Source organism: Brachyistius frenatus, unplaced genomic scaffold (genome assembly GCF_029030835.1).
Source record: "Brachyistius frenatus isolate BFR_SWC_R1_liver_20210118 unplaced genomic scaffold, ASM2903083v1 Contig_45, whole genome shotgun sequence".
Lineage (NCBI taxonomy): Eukaryota > Metazoa > Chordata > Actinopteri > Embiotocidae > Brachyistius > Brachyistius frenatus.
The window spans coordinates 2,781,175-2,802,801 of NW_027210644.1; the positions used below are offsets into that span (position 1 = coordinate 2,781,175).

The 21,627-nt window shown below is 38.8% G+C and overlaps 1 protein-coding gene across 10 annotated transcripts in view; it reads right to left on the reverse strand.

The window, feature by feature from the left end:
- cacna1da (calcium channel, voltage-dependent, L type, alpha 1D subunit, a) overlaps window positions 1–11,619 on the reverse strand; it is a 65,918-nt gene extending 54,299 nt beyond the window's left edge. For 7 of the 10 annotated variants that reach the window (XM_069703305.1, XM_069703302.1, XM_069703304.1 and 4 more), the window contains exons 1-3: window positions 11,337–11,618; window positions 8,748–9,195; window positions 6,655–6,760 (exon numbers count right to left, since the gene is read on the reverse strand). In XM_069703305.1, the coding sequence (XP_069559406.1) occupies window positions 6,655–6,760; window positions 8,748–9,049 (408 nt within the window). In that variant the 5' untranslated portion in view covers window positions 9,050–9,195; window positions 11,337–11,618. Of the gene's footprint in view, window positions 1–6,654; window positions 6,761–8,747; window positions 9,196–11,336 lie in introns of all 10 variants that reach the window. The other 3 variants (XM_069703303.1, XM_069703299.1, XM_069703297.1) reach the window with 1 other exon arrangement.
- Window positions 11,620–21,627: the final 10,008 nt, after the last annotated feature.

The window sequence follows — 21,627 nt, forward strand, 5'->3', positions numbered from 1 at the left end:
ACAGGCTGTAATACGTTTCACAACAGTTTAATTAACACTCTATCTCTTTTACAGTTTCAAATATGTATATTTACTACAGAATTATCATATTATTTTTGTGATTTTTTGTTGTTGTTGTTGTTGTTGTAATTTCTACAGGTACATTTAACTTTTTTTGTAATATAATTTATATAATAATCGTATGTATCTTTTAAATCACACATAGTTATACGTTTTCATAAAGAGGTGATAAATATATCCTGAATCCAGTAAGGGTTTGATGTAATGTTCAAATATGTCATTATGCTTTGTTGTAAATGCAAATTACATAACAGCGTTTTTGAAAAATTGTTCACACAGACTACGACAACAAAACGCTAACAAGCTAAACAAAAACATAAGATCTGCAGATTATTTGGTTTCTCACACAATGCAATCAGTGTTGAATATGTTTTATTAATAGGAAGTTATTCATAGAACCTGAGTAAAAACACTGAATTTAAATTGTTCTGCTGTTCCCCTTTAAGAATGCCTGTTTGATGCACGTGCTCTGCTCTTGTACATTATCATGGCTGCACATTTGCACAGTATCTTCGCAAAGCTAACACAGCTCTGACTCCCTCAGTCACACACATGAGCACATGCAAACACGCTCTCACACTTAAACACACATGCACAAATGCAGATTCAAGATAACAAGCAGGGACAGTGCTAGTGTGAGCCACAAATGAGCAGTTACGTTAAGTGACTAAACACATACTTCTACAGTCATCTCTATGGGAGTCCACAGTCAAGACGTTGCCACTTGTGCCAGCCATTACACATACACACACACACAGTCAACTGCTTAATTTGGCACACACATGTACATATTACACTCTTCTGCAACACAAGCAACAGAAACACTGACATGTAATTCAAGTCATCTGCTCCCTCAGCGCAGAATTACACCATAGAATTCAATTATTACATAGAAACGGAGTGTAACAAACAGGATCACTGGGAACTTTTACTGTTTCAAAGCCTGCAGTGCCACTGTGTAAAATTATAATTGTGGACAAGGCATATAATGTATAGCAATGCCTGAAGTCCATGAAGGCCAGAAGGTTTTATATTAGCTACTGAGGCTTGCTTTTGTTTTGCTGACAGAGCATAAAAGGAACTATGTACGGAAATATGCGGTTTATGCTCATACATTAGGCATTACAGTAAAAGATAAACATATGGTTATTATTTTTATGAAAGACATATTGTTGTGATTTGCTTTCTTTAGTGTGTTTTACTATTTTTTATTTATTAGTTTGTCCAATAGTGACTGTCAAACAGAGGTAAAGCAAGGCACTTTAATGCAGGAGAATAACAAAGGAGCAAATGGGTCACATCAAATAGCTTTTTGGATTGGTTATCAATTGAAAACCACTACTTTATGCACTGTGGACCTGAGCAGAATGATTATGGTACAAAAGCTAAAGTGACAAGATGCTACAGACATTGTTTGACAAGAACCACTGGATGCCTCTCAGTGAGTTGTTGTTGTCACGCTGAAGTGCTTAATGACCGTGATCAGTCAACAGGCGTTGGCTTCGGGTCACGAGTTTTGCACTATGAGAGTTGTTGGTATGTATTTACATCAGAAATGACTTGTTCTGTGTTGATAGTTGCTCATTTTGTTGCACACAGTATGCGCATTTCACGGCTATAACTGAGCTGCATGCAAATGCAACATTTATTAGCTTCACTTTGCGGTAGTTTGTCTTGGTTTGTTGTCTCGGAGCATATTGTTTTGTTGTGTAATGGGTGCGAGAGTTCAGTGAAGTTGATGTTGAAGTGTGCATGTCTGGACATGCCAGTGGTAGTTTTAGGAGGATAACTGATGATTGTAATTAGTCAATCTGTGGTGCATTTTAACCCATAAGAACTTCTGCTCCCTGCTGGCATACACAGGATGCTTGTGAATTGTATGGTCAGTTTAAGTTGAAAAACAAAAGTGTACTACAGAGCTACTTTTTATAGTTAAACTCTAAATTTTGCCACACAAGGATAACCTTATACCATGCCAATATAAGTATACATAACAACATACATAACGTTCCTGCATGCTCTCACGACCAAAAAAAATGTGCATCATTTTATCTGCAAAAGGGAAATTAATGTAGCATACTGATAGAAAAACCTTTGTCGTGTTAGTAATTAGATGTGTATGCGGACGGTTGTCCACTATGAACAACTCCCATCGCCCTCACCCATCTTTGCATTAAACACATACAGCATGTCCTCTCAGCATAAAATATCAGTATTACAGGAAACATTTTAATTACCTAATATCTAGATATTAAATTAGGTACACAATAAAGCCGGGAAGAAGCAGCATGTGTACTGTCTTATCAGTCCCTTTGTCGTTATGCAGGCATAAATTATTGTAAATCTTGAACAGCCATACCTATATCACACCTTTAAAATATTATGTTATTACAAATATGTAAAAAAAATTATATTTAAATTGCTGACGTACTCCATATCAAGAGTGTCCAAAATTGAACCTGATTCAAACTGTGTATTCTCTGCTTGCATCCAAATGACCTCCGTTGGTTTGTGAATGGACATTTCAGTCTTTACATGTTTGTGTCCTTTTGTCCCCCAGTAAAACAAATAGCACTGCGGATCCAGAGTTATGCAATAACAGTGATATGGGTATGGACACTACAGCACCTGATACCAGACGCAATTTGCTGCATGTTGCCTTAAGAAGGATGAGATGTATGAATCATATTCACCATGAAAAGGTCATTGTTTTGCTCAGCTACCTTCAGCAGGAGCTGCCTGGGGTGTTGAGTCTCAGATAGATAAGTCATAAATGACCTTAAAGCAAAGGCAAGAGGGTTGCAGACTATTTGACTGTCCCCTAGACAAGGTGTTTATGGAGGAGACACAGTCACGTGCAGGACTTCTTACTATTGCAGTGACATGACTAAACAAAGGAGGAGCAATAAAGGAGTGAGCTAAGTAAGAGAGGAATGGAAATATGACAATGAGTTTCTGACAGGGTTTGTTGCCTCGTTGCAAAGTGCATGTGTGTATTTGTGTGCTGGCTACATCTTGTTACTCACTTGTGCCTCCTGGTGGTAGCAAGACCCCAATCTTTTGCCCTATGTTCCGCCGGAGGAGGAAATTGCTTTCTATTTATAATGAGCTTCTGCATTTAACCAAGCCTTACTAACAAGACGGGCTGACTCTGGCTAGTAAGGCCTTATGACTTTGCAGCAATGTAATGTTCTAACTAGAGCAGCGCTGCAGCACCTTGACACTGTGTACACACTGTAGCATGACCAGGAGAACAGATTCAGTGTTTTACCTCGTGATTTAGCGTTAAAATGTGCATGAACCTACTGTACAATGCACTAAAAAAAGAGTCTACAGCATCCACAAATCGAGACGTCAGCTTATTGCAGGGTTTTAGTGTCTCTGTGTGTTGACGTTTACACTCCATTTGAACATGTCCCTGAGTAAAAACCTCCACAGTTTAGTAGTCTTGTGATATAATTTGATCCTTGCTTTACACATCATGCTTCTTAGCACCCCAGCTCGGGTTTCATATCGGTCCTCAGTCCACCTGTGAGGCTGCAGAGCAGAGTAGTGTGAAATGGCAATCTCACTACAGCCTTACCTGCTGGCTGCTGTAGCAAAACCAGCACAGCATTTTTCCCTCTAGTGCTCCTCCTGTGACTATAGCACGAGTTCTGTAGAACAACTAAGGCCAAGCTGGCACACCTGCCCTATAAAGAATTGTATTGTTCAACCTCTGCTGCAAAGGAAAAGATTGCATTATTCGCTCCCTGGTATCTAATTTAATGTTGACTCTGCAGAATTGAAACAAAGTCCTGTGCAAGCAATGCAAAGCTGTCTATTGCTGTGGAAAATAATCGGTAAAATAACTGTAAGCAAAAAAACATATATATGCAGTTAAAGCAAACTCCATATAAACTGATAACGGGCAGTTATGCTGTTTAGACATTGTTCTAACTAGTATTACTTAAAAGAAGACAATAAATGATAAATAATTACATATCTACTCACTTTGTTAACGTGAATATTATGTGCCAAAAAAGCACCTTTTTTGTTTTGTGGAAGAAGGTTGATTTTCCTGAGCTTTGAGTGCTGCGAGTTAAGGCATCAACCAATCACATAGTGAGGAAGTGGAATCAACGTCACACCAAAACTTCTAACGTTCATTGTTTTTGTCTCTAACCACTCAGTGTTATACGACAAAGGGCGCAAAGACATCAATCTCAAGGATGATGTTTGTGCCAATGAGGCTATCAGGATCATGAGTAGTTTATATCACTGACTTTTGGATGTAGTAGAGTTGGCAGTAAACAGGCTACATTGTCACAGGTTTGGCAAACATACCGAAATCTCCTCTTCTGTTCAGTGAGGAGGAGCAGAACAAGATCATCACCACTGAATAATGCTGAATCCATCATTTTTCTGAAGAATCAGCTAATGCAAATCTATTTAAACCTCTTTTTTGAACAACTATTGCAAATTTATATCACTGCCGGTATAAGTTTTGATGCAAAATATTTGCAGGTGAGTATTTAGCATTTTCATGTCATTTATTCGTCATGCCCCCCGGTGTGTACAGCCCTTAACAACCAGTCTGAAGCTGGGCAAACATTAGTGAGTGGCATCTGTCCCTGAGCCCTGTTTGGCTCAATAGTAATTTAAACCACAATGGAGCTCCCATTAAGCTGAAAGCAGTTTCTCTTAATACTCAAATGAACCTCACCTTTATGTTCTGTAGTAAAACATTGGCCATATAGCAACATTTTGCAATATAAAGGTTGAATAAATGAACATTTGACTTAACCAAATAGAGATGCACTAATCTCCCCAGATACTAAGTCTTATACCTAAAGCTCAGAGTCCAGTACCAGTGATTTTTGTTCCCTAATTTTGAATCAGTAAACCTCTCTGCAAACACAAAATAAAAATGAAATCCATTTACTATCAAGTCCATTTTTTTCAAACAGTTTTTTGGTAGTTGTAAAAATCACTATCTTTGCAGTCCCCCCCCCCCCCCCCCCCCCCCCCCCCCCCCCCCCCCCCCCCCCCACACACACACACACACACACACACACACACACACACACACACACACACACACACACACACACACACACACACACACACACACACACACACACACACACACACACATTTCTTAGGAGTAAGTTTTGTATCACTAGCTTTGTACATCAAAATAAGATCCCTTCATAAAATAAACAAAAAGCAAACTACATTTAGCTAAATGTTAATGTTTCAGGTGATAGACACCTGATTTGACCTGTTCCATGTAATACTTGCCTCCATGGTCATCTTTAAACCATTAAGTACAAAAAAAAAAACTCATCACAAATAAAATGTTTGTGTTTTAAATGCAGATTAGAGAAGCTAAACAGACAGATATGTTGGCTTATTCAAGCAGCCTAGCAACATTTTCTAAGGCTTTTGTTCTGTATTTCTTATGCAAATGTGAACACGTTCTTCTGTAACTATTAACAGAGCCGACCTCTTTCAAACTTCATTCCCAACTGAACCTGACAACATACTGCAGATAATACAGTATCAGACACTGTAGTGTCCCAGATGGCCTACTTTTCTCGGCTGTACCAGTGCTGTGTAAACAAACACCCTCAGGTCACTCTCCAGGAGGTCAAACTGGGAAGCTGTACACCTTACCTTACTAAAGTAGAGCAGACACACTTTCAACCAAAGCTGTGGCTTATCTTGCACAGCGGGTTCAGCAGCAAAAAAGACAAGAGAAACGCTCCCGCTGGCCGTTTACTGCAGGCCAGTAACCTTTCTCGAACATGTTCCTTCTCTTAAATAAAGCTTTTAAAAACATTCAAATATCTACAGACACGCTGTATACGCAGCTCGTGAATCATTAAACACTACAGCTGAATTCTGTTCAGCACATTCTGTGTGTCTGTCTGGCTTTTGGAGAGTGCACTTATCCTCAGCTGTGGAACAATGCTTACAACACTACATCACCCATAATTCATCACACAGACATAAATGCACAAGGTGCACGCAGTGGTGCAGTGATGAGAAGATTCTAAAAATAGAAAGCTGAATCAAACCTCTGTATAGGAAAACTATGACATGATAAAGCACCATGAGGAAGTGTTTCTTTTTGGAGGCACAGCGGATACTTCAAATCTGCATAATAAAGGTACACACTTTCCTGAAGGCACAGTCTGTATAACATCTATTTCCTCAAAACCTCTGACTATATCTTTATCTCAGAAGGGTGATACAATCAAACTTTATCACATGGAAGAGGATTATAAAGCAACAACACATTGAAATGTATCATGCAACTATTTAATAATGATAAAATCCAAAGAAAATGAACCAAACAAGACAACAAGCAGGACACGAAGTAATCTCTCATTCTTTGTCTCCTTATCAGAAACATGGCAAAAATCTTCTTTACAAAATATCTATACATTTATTTTACAGATAGCCAACCTTAAATTAAGCCAGACAGTAAGAGGTTTTAAAAGACTCAAAAAGTCCACATTAAAACTATGCATAGTAGACTGTGCAGGAGAAAGCACTAATACAACAGACACCAAGCAGAAACACTGATGACATATATAGACTACTCACCAGGTCATGGTTTGTGGAGTTGGAATCATCTGCAGGGAAAGGGACGTAGACTGCTAAGGCCATACAGTTGGCAAAAATAGCAATTAATATAAAGATATCAAATGGCCTGAGAAAAGAAGTTAAGGAAAACACCGAAGCAAATGAAATAATGTAGCAATTATAAATAATATGGATACAAATTATGTCAAATCCCAAATTAGCTGTGGCTTTGCAACTTCTGCAGTATTTAAAATAAAGTATTGAGCAAAGGAAAACCTTTTAAATTATTTGAATTTTAACAAGCAGAGCACAGCCATACATGATGTATAATTTGTTTGGCTTGGCTTTCCAACAGCTTGTTTTTGTTTAATTTAAAATTACATTACAAATAATGTTGCACATTTTCTGACATTCGCCTGAATTTTTAGAATGTGTGTATTTGTACACAAACCAATAATTTCACTTTGGTTGTTTAGATATTCCCAATGTACATGCATATACACAGTTTCAAGAATTGTTCCCAAGGAGATATATATAAATATACGTACAGCTAAAAACTGAGATATCAAAGCTGAAAAAAATATGTAAACATAGCTACTATGCATTTGCAAGTTGGGGAAAAGCTTAACTTAGTTATCCTTATTTAACTACATGTTAAACTGTAAGATCATTTTAAGATAAGAGGCTGTTTCATTTGAAAAATAATGAAACAACCATCCACCTTATATACGATTTACATTGGTCAATAAAAAAAACAACTGGTAAGTGTAGCTTTACATTTCGATTTTCAAATCCTGCAAAGTAAAATTTAAAACTGTAATTAAGCTGAAACTAAAACTGACGGGGGACTCCAATGGCATTGGACAAAGATGTGCACCTGTACTGTACTGACAAATGTATTTCATAGATATAATGATATAATGAATGAGGTGGTAAAAGCAAATTACAGAAGAGCTACAGTCTGGTAAATTGAGAAAAGTACATCACTTCACAGTAACGCAGTCTTTAAAACCAGGAAAAGACAATTATGCCAGAGCACTATATTACAAAATCTAAAATCTAAAATGATATCTTGACTCATAATAACATCAATATAATATTGACATATTGCCCACAGATCATTCCCAGTGACTTTTTTTTCAACAAACAAACAATCCAATGGACTATGAAATTTATCTCTGTAATTTATGAGGCAATCTCCTTTATATGATCAGATGGCTTCTGTGATGACAGCATCTGCTTAAGCAACAAATCAACCACAGCTGTGTTGTTCCAGTGCTGAGTCGCTATATACCCCAACAGTATTTTAGGATTCAGTACATAGTGACATTTACTTTGTCTTTATGAGGGAAACTAGATTGGATCAGAAAGTATATTAGACCTTGTGCTTTTCTGAACAGTTACCAACAACAGTACATATGGTTTAAGAAGAATAAACAGATTATTGTCCTGTGACTTTGTTCAAGTGTTTATCTGCTCCATCAGGTGTTAGTCTGCATCTAATACAGCTTTAAATCAACAAACTGGAACAATTTAATTCAAAGCTTTAGGAAACTAACAAAGACAAAAAAGACAGACAACATGTCAACAAATAGAAATGTGGTTTCATTTTTTAAGGCTATATTTAAATGGCACTATAGAGTATTTACATCACCATGTTGTAGTCACCAATAGGTGCCACAGTTAGGATCCAACAGAGGAAGACACACAGGGGCTGTGAACCAGTAGAGCTGCCACTAACAATTATTATTTTCATTTTTGAGAAATATGACAAACTGCAATATTATCAGCCGATGCATTAATTAGGTTGCCTGTTAAAAGTAATTTAGGGTGGAAAATTCTCTATCACTGTTTCTCACATCCAAGGTTATATCTTCAAACAGCTTGTTTTGCCCAACCAACCATCAAAAATCCAATGATATACAATTTACACAAAACAAAAATGCAGTAAATTCTTACTGTGAACCAGACAATGTTCAGTGTGCTTCTGCTTGATTAAGTATTTTAATGTTTAATTGATTGATCAAAATAGTTTAACTATTAAATTAATCAACATGTTTGGACAAATCTCAACACTCAGACATGCATCCACCACAAGCCACTGTAAAGGATACTTCCACTCCACCAGGCTGATGCAGGCTCTGCGTATGGGGTTGTTGAGTTTGAGGCAGAACAGAGCCCTCGGTGGCCTGCTGTTGGCGTTACTGCCTTGTTTCTTGCTCTTGGCATACTGCTGCCGCTTCTTCTGTGCCAACGCACCTACCGGGATGGTAGTGGCTGCTGGGGCAGGTGGGGCAGGAGGAGCGGGTGGCGCCGTGGGGGCTGGAGCTGGGGCCGGAGCAGGGGCGGGGGTTGAGGCAGGAGGGGCTTCTGGGGCTGTGGGGGCTGGGTCTGGGGCAGGCCCGTTGGCGCTCATGGTGCGGGCGTGGCTCTGTGAGGAGCATCCAGCAGCATGGATCTGTCAGGGTAGACAGGGAGGCTAGAGGAGGGCAGAGTAGTCTGACCAATAAGCTGGCACGTCACCAGGGTGGGCGACTCTGATGCTGCTGGCATAATTTGCCTCTGAGAGAGAAAAGGTGAGAGGAAATGGCATCAGTACATTTTGCATTATTTCTAACAATAAGGGGAAAGTTGATGTTGCCTTTAAGTGAGAGCTGATCACATTAAACCAGCCCTCAGATTAACGCAAAGGTGTCCAGTGTGCAACAGAATAGATTTACAGATTCTTAACCTTGCCTATAAAACTCTGAGCAGCCTTGTTCCATCATGTACTGTATGTTAGACCTACTTAAAGGCTAATCAGACCTCTCAGATAAACAGGTTCAAATATTTCCACTCTATCAAGCCTCAGTTCTGGTGAGACTGCAGTCTGTTTTTCACCCAATAGAAGTAACCCCACTGACCACATAAATAATGTGACATTTAATGTTTGTAATTGAATAATTTAATATTTTGTGAGTCTTTCTGTATGTTTGTTGTGAATCACTTATCATTATTGCTTATGTCATTATTACTGATTGCATTATTATAATTATTCTTATCATTTTCCTTTCTCTCACCTTCATATTCCTTTTTTTCCTCATCTTTTCTGCTTCAAGCTACCCAATTGAACGTGTTGTTTCCTTTAAGTTCAGTAAAACAGATCAGACTGATCAGGTAACACTTTAATATTTCTGCATGAACATGAATAAGTATGCCTTTCCCTGTTATCTAAACAAATATACAATAAAATAAGTACTCCAAATGAGCTCAAAGGAAATAAGAAATAAAATGAAATGGAAAGTGAGGTAAAGAGGGGTTATCCATATCAATATACAGTATGCAGCACATACCAGACTACAATTGATGTTTGAGCCCACATGATAACTTTTTAGTTGACATTAGAATAGGCCTATATTTTTACACTACAAGAGGGAGGATATTAAATCAACTGCAAAATGTCAAAGCAGAATAAAGTCTTGAACAGCTTTTGAACTTTGTGCGTCTTTTTCATTCCCCTCTAATATGTAAATAAGATGATTTCATAATCTCACCAAATGTAAAATGCATCCCTATACGTAACTCAAAACAGAGAAATTAATGAGATGTGAAAATAAATCTGAGCACCTTTCAAAACCACAACAAATATGACAGGTTGGCTTGGCTTTGATGTTTGCATCGGTGTCTAGTCTTTAATTTAAATAAAAAAAGAATTCAAATCGGCTGTAACTAAGCAGCTCAAACCCAATCACAACGTGTCAAATTCAGAGCTGCCACTCTCAGGCATCACTTGATCAGTTGTGTAAGTCCTTGAACTGCGAGCAGGCCCCGCAGAGGAAGAAACAGAAAAGGTCACATTGCGGTGATGCTCCAAGAAGAATACATTTTCTTATCGCAGAGAAAATGTGAAATGAGCGTTAATGTGATGTATGACTCCCCATCTTGATGAATTCACACTGCCTGCTTTACATCTCCTTTGTGCTACGCTTCTGCTTTAATGCAGCCAAGGCTAGTGCAAGCTCAATATTGTGAACAATGCGCATCAAATGGCTTTTTTGGGGGAATATTAATTTCACTGCTGCATCGACATCGTCGACCGTGCACCCGTGATGAAAATGAACACTGACATTTCTATGAGCGATTCGGGAAAAAAAAATAACCATCATCAAGCGTCCTCATGTTTCTCCTTGGCCATAACCAAGGTAAGACATGGTCAAATCCCCCCCCCCCCCCAAAAAAAAAAAAAAAAAAAAAAAAAAAACCGATGAGAAATGACAGGTTGACTCCGAGCGCGCTTATAGTGGAAATTGAGCATCTCACAGCCGTCAGATGGTCCTCGCTGCTCAGCACAAACAGCTGGCAACATTATTACAACAAATCTCATTCAGTGATGCGTTTACACTCAGGGCTAATATAGTGGACAGTCCACATGACCAGAGCCAGAGTAGAAAAGGTGTCAGCCCTGACGGTGCTCTATATATAGGCTCAAATATAGGCTATTTATCTGTATTGTGTATGAAAAGGCGACCAATCTCCTCTGAATCCGCCAAACATGACAGCGTCGAGAGGAAAGTGGCCATTAAAAAAAAAAAAAAAAAAAAAAATCCTGACTGCTGTCCTCTGACAATAATCAAAAAGCATCATCACTGCCTTGATGCAGGAAAACGCAGCTATGCTAAGAGGCTAACTTCAGTTTGTGGAGCAGAAACCGCACCATGCTGTACCTTTTCAGAAGACTTTATAATTCAGCCGCGGTCCTCTCCGCTCGCTAAAACAGCTCCAGTGCTTCGGAGGGCGAAAAACGCAGGTCCGGTCTGAAACGACGGGTTGAAAATCATCGGCTCCGGCAGCAGGAGAGACACACAGAGCCTGTGCATTAATTAAGCTCTTCCATGGTGATTGTGGAGAGCTGGAGACAGGAGAGTGCGCACCAGACAACAGAGCATCCTCGTCCGCTGCCTGCTTATCGTCACGGCGCCAGTGAACAGTGAAACGAGTGTACATCAGAGAGCAAGCTCTCCTCCTCCTCCTGGCCCCGACTCTCCTGCTCCTGCACACAGCAAAGAGGTGCTATTGCAAGAGCCCAGTGTTACTGGTTCTCTAATAAAAAGTGACACCTTTCAAATATAGTATCACAATCCAGCATCCATTTATCACGCAAAGGTCACTATATCTATGAAATCACTGAGTACTTCTAAGCCTATATTTTGAAGCCATTAGGTTACAGTTGGAAAAAACTGTCAGGAGTCATACATGGGAGTTTATTTTGCCAAAAATGTTGGGTACCCGTTTTAGAACAACCTTTTTGTGGCGCTTTTAAATTGTATGCATCTCTTATGGTTGATATGTGAGTTAGTCTATATCTTTATGGATGAGTCATGTGAGAGCAAATTTTGGGTTCCCAAATTCATTTCTAATGAAGTTGCACAGTTAAATTGGTCCAGGGTTTCACAGTTCAATAAGCCATCACGTCTATAGTTATAAATGTTAATTGGCCATAATTATTTAGATCTACAATTGTGTTAATAAGTTATGTTCTTAAGAAGGATGCAAGGGATTTTCATATGCCTGTAGCTGATGTTAATGGGCTATAACTGCTCTATGAACCATAAATACATGCTTTATTATCTACTAATTACAACATGAAACGTGAAAATCCTCAAATTTGCATTTTGATATTCCTGCAATCAAACAGCCACACCACTCCTGATGTTTAGACATGCGTTTTGTAGGTCAGTTCACAAAACTCCTACTATTTGTCAATAGGAATTATTGCTGCTCGACAAATTCCCAGACACATGCATGCGTTCACTCACCAACAAACTGGACAGAAAACAGCGTATTTCCCCTTGGTCATTAGATTTGAACCATTTGGCTACTAAGTGATGGTCTTGGGACGGGAGTAAAACAGGTCTGACATTTTTTTGCTTTAAAATGGCAGGTCTCTCACATTTAGGTAAGCAGTTCTTGCTGGCAGACAGTGTGAAGCAGATAGTAAACAATTTACTTTCTGATCAAAGCAATCTATGATTCCTGTACCTCTGAAAAACAACAGGACTTCTATTCACCACTCACAGTCAACACATGTTTAGAGAAACCTGTTGCAGTTCACACAATAAACAATGTGCTGAAAGCATTTTACCATAGAAGTATAATACAGTATGTATATATACTACTAGCATGCTAGTATAGGCAAAGTATCTACCAAAGTGTGTCTCTAACAATAATACATATATGATGGTAAGTTTTATTGTAGAGTGCAACAGAGAAAATGAATCATCTGAAGTCTTTTCTCAGTTCTACACACACACACACACACACACACACACACACACACACACACACACACACACACACACACACACACACACACACACACACACACACACACACACACTAGCACGTACATCGTTTTTATATATTGTTACAGCAAACAAACTGAACTACTGTATTGTGTATATTGTCAGTCAGTAAAAGATTTCGGTAAAAAGGTAAATAAACCAATGTCACATTTGAAGAAGGAAACACAAACAGCTATGTGTTGTGAAATGTCTGTGCCATTGGCAAAAATTCTGAGCTTGATTTGTTTGAACATGCTCTATAACAGCAATATTCATATGTGTATGGTATATATTCCTCTGCACAATAAATATTAGCATGAAATCCCGCCATAATGCAGTGTACAGCAGAATGCGAGTGTTAGCCGAAAGGTGGATAAAGGGGAATAATTCAAAGTAATGTCCACAATATTAGTTATAAATATATTTTCTGTCTATATACTCTATACACTGCCAACAGGTCTTTCAAATAAGGTAGAGATACATTTTTTAGACTAATCATTGCTATGCTGATATGGTCTCCCAGTGAAAATGTGTCCTTTCCACTGACAGTATGTTGCATGCGTTCACAAAAGAGTAAGTCAACACCACCTTGCCTAATCTAGTTGTAACACGCACCTCTCTCCCATTACAGTTGCTCCTTTTAACAAAGCAAATCCTGGAATACCAATGTAGGTCAATAATTAAAATATGGTCCTTTTAGCCATACATGCTATTTAGGAGATAACATATTTTGTTTTGTGGCAGCTTCATTCTCCAGGAACCTGACTGAGGAAGTTTTAGAGAATGCCCTCAACAGTCACTGTCATTAATATGATCTGTAAAAGTCTGCATTATCAGTCCAGCCCATTAACTTCTGACCTCAAATGAAGTCATTTATTTTGAGTAGGTAGTTTTATAAAAGACATGACCACTTAAGCCAGTACTGTATTGTCCAGTAAATTATGCTCATTTATAAGTAAAAAGTCTGTCTGACAAATGCAACAGTATCACAAAGCAGCTGTACATCTGTCATGCATGCAGCTTCACATTAATCCCACCCTTATGAAAAACTAATGACCATTTGATAGCCTTAACCCACAGAGGACCCTTTAAAAACTCTCGCCTGGATTTTATTTTCATTCATTTGTTACTCCGGTGTCTCCTTAAAAGCAGTACTAATGAAACAACAGTTGTTTAGCACAGCCTGACTTGTAGTCGCAGTTTTAATATAAAAGCTTAAATATATGAATCAAGGGTGTTACCCAAGACATTATTCCTCTTCTCCAAAATGCTTCCATTAATATCCACAACCATAGTTCAAGATAAAAACAGAGTCTGGTATCATAATACCTTCTTTAAACAAAAAGCAGTGACCACAGTTCAGTACGCCTGAGCCATTATGAGTGTGCTGAAAATCCTACCTGCAAGAGTAGAAGAGCTGAGTGAGGCCTGTGCTTCACCTACATGTCCCAGTTGACAACAAAAAGCAGAAAGCATTCATCTTGTTCCCTGGCGGGCTGGTGAGTGCATGAGTGAAGGGCAGCATCATTTGGTGAGAGGTGGAGAACGACTGGGCGAGAAGGCAGGGACAAGGTTCACCATATCAGCTTACCTGTCTGCCCTGGATAATGGTTTCTTCTAGAATTGTCTTAAATTATTCACCTGCGGGTGAGGTGGTGTGTACGGGTGAGGTGGTGTGTGTGTGTGTGTGTGTGTGTGTGTGTGTGTGTGTGTGTGTGTGTGTGTGTGTGTGTGTGTGTGTGTGTGTGTGTGTGTGTGTGTGTGTGTGTGTGTGTGTGTGTGTGTGTGTGTGTGTGTGTGTGTTACTAGTAATTGTAAGGTCGCGTGTGTTAAACATCAGAAAATGGTGTGATGAGAATTTCTGTACATTTTGTTCTTAGGAAGTTCTTTATTGAACTTTCACTGGCACTTGTTGCGTATGTAAATAAAGGGTAGACAAACAAGAGAAGCACCACAGGAAAATACCTTAGGATAAGTGAGTATCACACAACTGAACTTTAGATGGGGAATATTAATATTATTTTTAAACAGTGAATGGGATATTGGACCGAGTAGCTTAGTTTAGCATAAACCAAACAGCACCTCTAATGCTGCTTCTTGTTTAATCCATACACACATGTCACTATGGGGTGTAGTGATGACAAGATTCTAAGAAGTCATTGCACTTGGCCGCGAAATAGTTCCAAGTTTGGAAAATTCAGAAAACAACTTGGCATGTCTGTATTTTGATTGTTTGATTAAATCTAACATAGGAGATGCTGTTTTACTGAATTTTAAGGGAGCTGCTATTTTTTTCTCCTTAGAGATATAGATGCTATCTGTTTCCAGTCTTTATTTTAAAGTAATCTAATAGTCTTGCCCCTCAAGCCTTATATTTGTAATACCCGAATGTCTGACTAATAAAAGGGTAATAATAATAACTCAAAGGGTTTACAATGCTACCATTCAGGATATTTAAGAGGGGTTTTACTTTACTTGTGCTAATGATTTAAACATAGCACCTTCTAACCCCATCCTTATGAAACATACAGCTTTTTATGCCTCCTCACCGGCGAAAGCAATGATTGAGCAATATTGTCATGTTGTACATACCTATGTTTTATCTGAGGAACACTTTGAGGGAATTTCATCAAATGTGATAAAAACCTTCACTTGGGCTCAAAGATTAGCTTGAGGCATTTTGGTAGTACAAAGTCAAGGACAATGTGACCTCACAAAACACATTAATGGCCATAACTTGAAAAACCCATTCACATTTCAATCAAATGACTGACAGGATCAAATGAGGTGTACAGTTTGACACTTTATATCCAAGAGATCAGGGGTCCATTTTACTAATACATCATCATTTTTTGTAGAAAGCACTTTTCTGTCCATTATTCAATGCCATACTCACACACTAATCCTGGGTGTCCACCTTGAAACTATGCTGATTGTATAGATCGTCTGTGCTGTCGGGTTGAAGATGTGTGTGAAGCATCCTCGTTTTCGAATTTGTAACTTTTTTGGATCAACATTCTTATTTGAAGCATTGTCATCATGACTACAACGTCTTATCGGAATCAGATTTATCGTCCAAATTTCTCCACAGTCTTTACGAAATAAATTATATGAGTCTGGACTGACATATGTAAACTGAAACTTGACTGGTTGGCGCAGGCAGACATGAGGCAGTAATTTTAGTTCTACTCTTTTCCACTTGCTGTTGTTGACCTGGTTCCTCTCTACTGATGATTTCCCTACAAATACAGCCAAACGGCAGTGAAGATGGTGAAAGTAACAGTTATATGTTTCAGTGTTCATTCACATGGAAAAGTTGATGCGCATGTACAGTATCTCTGTGTTTCTGTTTTTACTGATTTTGTTTTCAAACTCTACTTCTATCTTATTCTTCAATCCCAGTCAGTAATTCCCAGGAGAGAAGCGCAATGCAGTTCAAAATCACTGAAAATAGACTAAAAACACAGACAGAGGGTGCAGTGGCCCCCAGTGACCAGGGTTGCCATTTGGCTCAGTACAGCAGTCTGCCCCCACCTTTAATTTGATCTGCCTCCTGTTTTACCAAACTCGCTCAACCAAAATTAACTTTTTTTATTATGTTACATAATTTTTTAAGAATTTAGATGAATCATTTTACAGCAGGAGTTTGATCACAGGACTACTTTGATTTTTACAGTACAAGATAAAGGAACTTTATCATTTTAATTTCCTAGTAGGTTTTTTTTTATTTTTAATTAAAAAAAAAATTATGTTATTTCTCAGAAGATCCCCATGAAAATGCTCTGTACTGAATAGTTTATACTAAATGCATAAAAAAACAGACAAATATAATCATGCACAGAGCAGGCCTTTGGTTCTTATCAACGCTGTGGCAAAAGTCCTTTGTAAACATTGTTTTTGGCCAACCTCTAAGGGGATTATGATGTGTTGACTCAATAAAAACGCAAAATGCATTTAGTTTACATATGCAGTTCACAGTGAACATCTGTTGTATTTTTTATTTGCACTTAGCTTTTACTCAATGTCCTTTATCCCTCAATTTCACCCTCTCCCGCACCCCCTCCCTCCCTCACTTACTGCAGCTCTTTTTAAATCAGATTGAAATAAATCTATATGAGCATACATACATAAATCTACTCGTGTTCATAAGCTGAAAAACTGCTATTTTCTTTCCAGCACTTTTCTCATTTAATCTCAGTCTCATTGAGCACTTCAGTTTTTCTCTCCACTGGCTGCATTTAGAAATCTATTTCTTTAATTTTTGCTCTCACACAGTGACAAAAAGACTTGAAAGTATTTTTAATATGACCACATGTGACTTGATATCTGTTATCCGGGTCTGAACATGCATATAAAACCTGGTTATTACTGCTGCACATTCATGTGCACTGATGCAACAATCAGTGCTTTTGCATGTTTATGAGAGCTGTGTGTACATTTGTGTGTGTGTGTGTGTGTGTGTGTGTGTGTGTGTGTGTGTGTGTGTGTGTGTGTGTGTGTGTGTGTGTGTGTGTGTGTGTGTGTGTGTGTGTGTGTGTGTGTGTGTGTGTGTGTGTGTGTGTGTGTGTGTGTGTGTGTGTGAGTGAGAGGGAGTGTGTTGGAGGAGCTGCTTGAAGGAGAGCAGTAGTGATGGAGCCTGAAAGCCCTGCAGCGCAGCTGTTCTCCTAGTGCATCGTCAACTTCACTGCTGAGCCCACAACACACGCTCAGCCTTAACCCCTGCTCACACACAACTCCTCTTCGCTCAGAATCTTCCTCTCTCTTTGTTGTCTCTCCTTTTTCTCTTCATCCACATCCTCCGCTTGTCTAAAGCTCTCCTTCTGAATCTTTATATCTCGCATCCTGAAATAGTTAATTTAATCTTCTGCGCTTTAATCATCTCACCTAATCGGTGATTCCATCTCTATGCCATGGCCATGGATTGACATCTCTCTTTGCGTTTCTCTTCTTATTTTTCCAAGTATGCCCCTCAACCTAACCCAGACCCCCACTCTCAGGATGATTCTGCTATATGACTGATTGCTCCGTTGATAATTCAATCACAAGTCCTCTGCTGTTGTCTCATGCACTGTCAGTGGGTGGGGCCTTTGGGTGACAGACAGCTCTCAGATAGAAGGGCATGGACCATGTCATAATGGTGACTGCAAAGCGATTTAAGGAAATGGAGTGATAAGAGCAGAGTGGAAAAGGCTCAAGCCTGAAGGAGCAACTGGCATTAAAGCGATGTATCAAGATTCATGGATGTGTGTGTGTGTGTGTGTGTGTGTGTGTGTGTGTGTGTGTGTGTGTGTGTGTGTGTGTGTGTGTGTGTGTGTGTGTGTGTGTGTGTGTGTGTGTGTGTGTGTGTGTGTGTGTGTGTGTGTGTGTGTGTAAGAGTGAGAGAGATTTTATGCATATGAATGTGAGAATATTCCTGAGTTTATTTTTGTGTGCAAGTGTGCACATGTCAGCATGCCCCAATACATGTGCACATATATAGCAGTGTACATGTGTGTACGTGTGTGTACGTGCGTGCGTGCGTGCGTGCGTGTGCGTGCGTGCGTGCGTGCGTGCGTGAGAGAGAGTGCATCTGTGCTACTTCTAAAATCCCATTAATCATTCAAGGCCAACAATGCTGAGCACATTTTAGTTTGCCTGACTTCTGCATCGTCTTGGTGCAACTACACACACGTTGTGTGTTATATTAAGACATTGTTTCAAAAGTGGTGGCTTGCTCCTCTTTTTCAGCCAGAGATTAAAAATAGAAACATTCATGCTCTCTGAATGTACTTTCCCTCCAGGAAGTGTGCAGTTGTGGGTGTCAAACATTGGCTGAACACCATCACGTGGCATTGTCTTCCCAGGCTTCAATTGGCTAGCACCTGTGGGGCTCTGTGAAGAAAAGCTTTTCTGACAGGGCCCAGGAGCCCAGAGGAGTTTCTGGAAACTGGGAGAAGGACAATGATGGTAGAACCAGGATAGCAGTAGGGGGCTTGAGAGATGGCATCAGCATGCCAGTGAATGTAGAGGTGCTGGGACGTGACCTCCCAGCAGCAGCGATCCACAGAGATGATCACATGTCTGTAGCGGTTCAGAGGAAAATGAATGAGGGACAGGGGAGGGCGATGATTTGCAGCAATGACACTCAAGCAAGCACGTGTTGTGATCTTGCAAGTTCAGATGATTGTTAAATCTGTTGTCATCTATAGAATACTTTACATCTTCGTCTTTGGTTTCATTCTTTGAGGTGATGACTTAAAACATCTTTCTCATAGTAATTTGACATCAAATATTGATTCCGTATTAAATGATATGTTTGCACAATAAGACAAACAACTAGTTATTTTGTTGAATAAATGTTATAGCTCAATTGTTTTTTCTTAAGTTATTGCCTAGTACACTGAAGGAAAATGTCTCATAAACCATTTTTATGGCAGCTATCGTGCAGCATTTATGGGGAGACAGCATCCTCTGGTGTTTAATGTTTGGAATACACTTGGCCAGAGATGAAAGGACATTCAAAATGGAGAGTAGTGACTGTTCCAGCATCTCATGCAGATCTTTCCATATGATGACTCACTTGTGTCTGCATTTTTGTTGACCTCTCATGACAAGCAAGCTACACTATTGTTTGATCTAAGCTCCAATGAAGTACATAGTAGAATGAACTAACAGTGTTCATTAAAACTTGATTGTATTATATCCCCATTGCTCCATGACAAGAATGACATAGTATATTAGTTTTGATTGTACCGCTCTCTTCTGTCCAATGGAAGTTTCTGGACTGCACCACATGACCAGTTGTAGATTGAAACAACTCTAATCTCTGAGCAGTGTGCACCGCCCCTTATCACTGCACACTGAAAGCATTGAAACGTGATCTCTCTCTGATATTATAACAGTACACTGCACACACACACTGCGCGCGCACACACACACACACACACACACACACACACACACAAACACACAAACACACGCATTCAAAATCAATGCCGAAATATCTCCTCACATGACTAACCTTTTCTATGATACTACAAGCTTCAATATATTTTGTAAATGGTCCAGTCAGAAAGCCAGAAGGTATATTTCTGTCTTGAAAATATCACAATCACCAAACTGTCCTAGACAAAGGGGTGCACCGAGCTTCCATTTGCCATATATTTCACTGATGCTTGTCAGCTTACAAATCAGATACGGCAAGTGACCAGTGGAAACAGGTCAAATGTACTATGAAAGACTATCCTCTAGATGGCAGGCCAACCCTCCCCATAATGATAATTCCGTCAGCTGTATGCAATGCTTTGTGCAAAAACTGCAAATCAAACATAAAAGATGTGACCCAAAAATATTATATTATTCGTCGAATAATTTATATGATAATTGCAACTTCCTTTTGCAAAATTTGCAGACATTGTGTGCAAGACCTTTGATTTTGGATTTGGCATTCACATTTGATTTCATACAATATACAATGAAATGATAAATGATATAAAAGGATACATATGTACTGCATATTTGGTGGAGTATGATGTCATTATCGTGTATCTGTACAGTTATAAATGCTATTTCAAATTGTTTACACAGTTATTTTTCAATTTTGGACAAAAAAAAAAGAGTTTCAGATATTTGAATATGATTTTCAAGGCAAGCAGCTCTCAAAGTTAAGAGACTATAAGTGCTTCAGTGCACTATAACTATTTTACCCTCCGGGTAATTCAGAATTAACTCTGAGTAGAGAGGCCCAGGCTTGTATATCAGGTCCATGAGGTCGGTTGCAGACTAACTTAGAGGAAAGAACAAAGTGTTCTCAGTCTGTCATTAAGCTCACTGAGCAGTTGATGCTGAGCTCTGACCTTTTCTCGAATAAATCTCCACCTTAGGAGTTTCCACCACCGCCACCAAAAAAACGGTTTTCTTTTTCTTTCTCTTCTCAAATTCAAATACCAATTTGCTTTATTGGCATGGTCATTATTATCACAGTGGGGTAATAACTGCAAAGTTTACAGTGAAAGTGTATTAATTCAAAATATAAGAAAAGATAAAACTCACTTTCACATTTCTACACTATAAACACATTGCAACATATATATTACATATTATACAGCTTCATTTATATACCATATTTACAAGAAATCCAATACTGAAGACAATTTATGACTTTTTCACTGTTTCTTTTGTTCTCTCATGCACTTTACTTTAGGGGCTGAAATGATTTTGAACACAAGGGTAACAGCCTTTACAGTTCACTATAATTGCATAATTAATGATGGGAAGAATTTGGACAGCTTATATTTAGTTTTTCTGTCCTATTTAGCAGGTATTTATTTTGCAAATAAGAAGCTTTAAAAAAAAAAAATCGAACTCTTCTTTTATCTCACATTCTCTCTTTATTCTTTTTCCCTGTTTTTCTTCCTCTTTTTTTTAAATTTTTTTTTAATTCTCTCTTTGTCACTCACATTATCCTTTTTCTTACTTGCTCAATTTCTAATAAAAACAGATTAGGGCCTGTCCAAACATGGGCTTTAGCCATCCGAATAGGGTGTTTGGTATAAGTCAATAACAAAGAACAATCATCCATCGCATTTGAATTATTAGTTTGGGCAGTAAAGCCACAGGAAATCAGGGTGAAGTGCTTCAAATGACCAACCCTCCCCCCAGTTATCCAGACACCACTTGCACACACACACACACA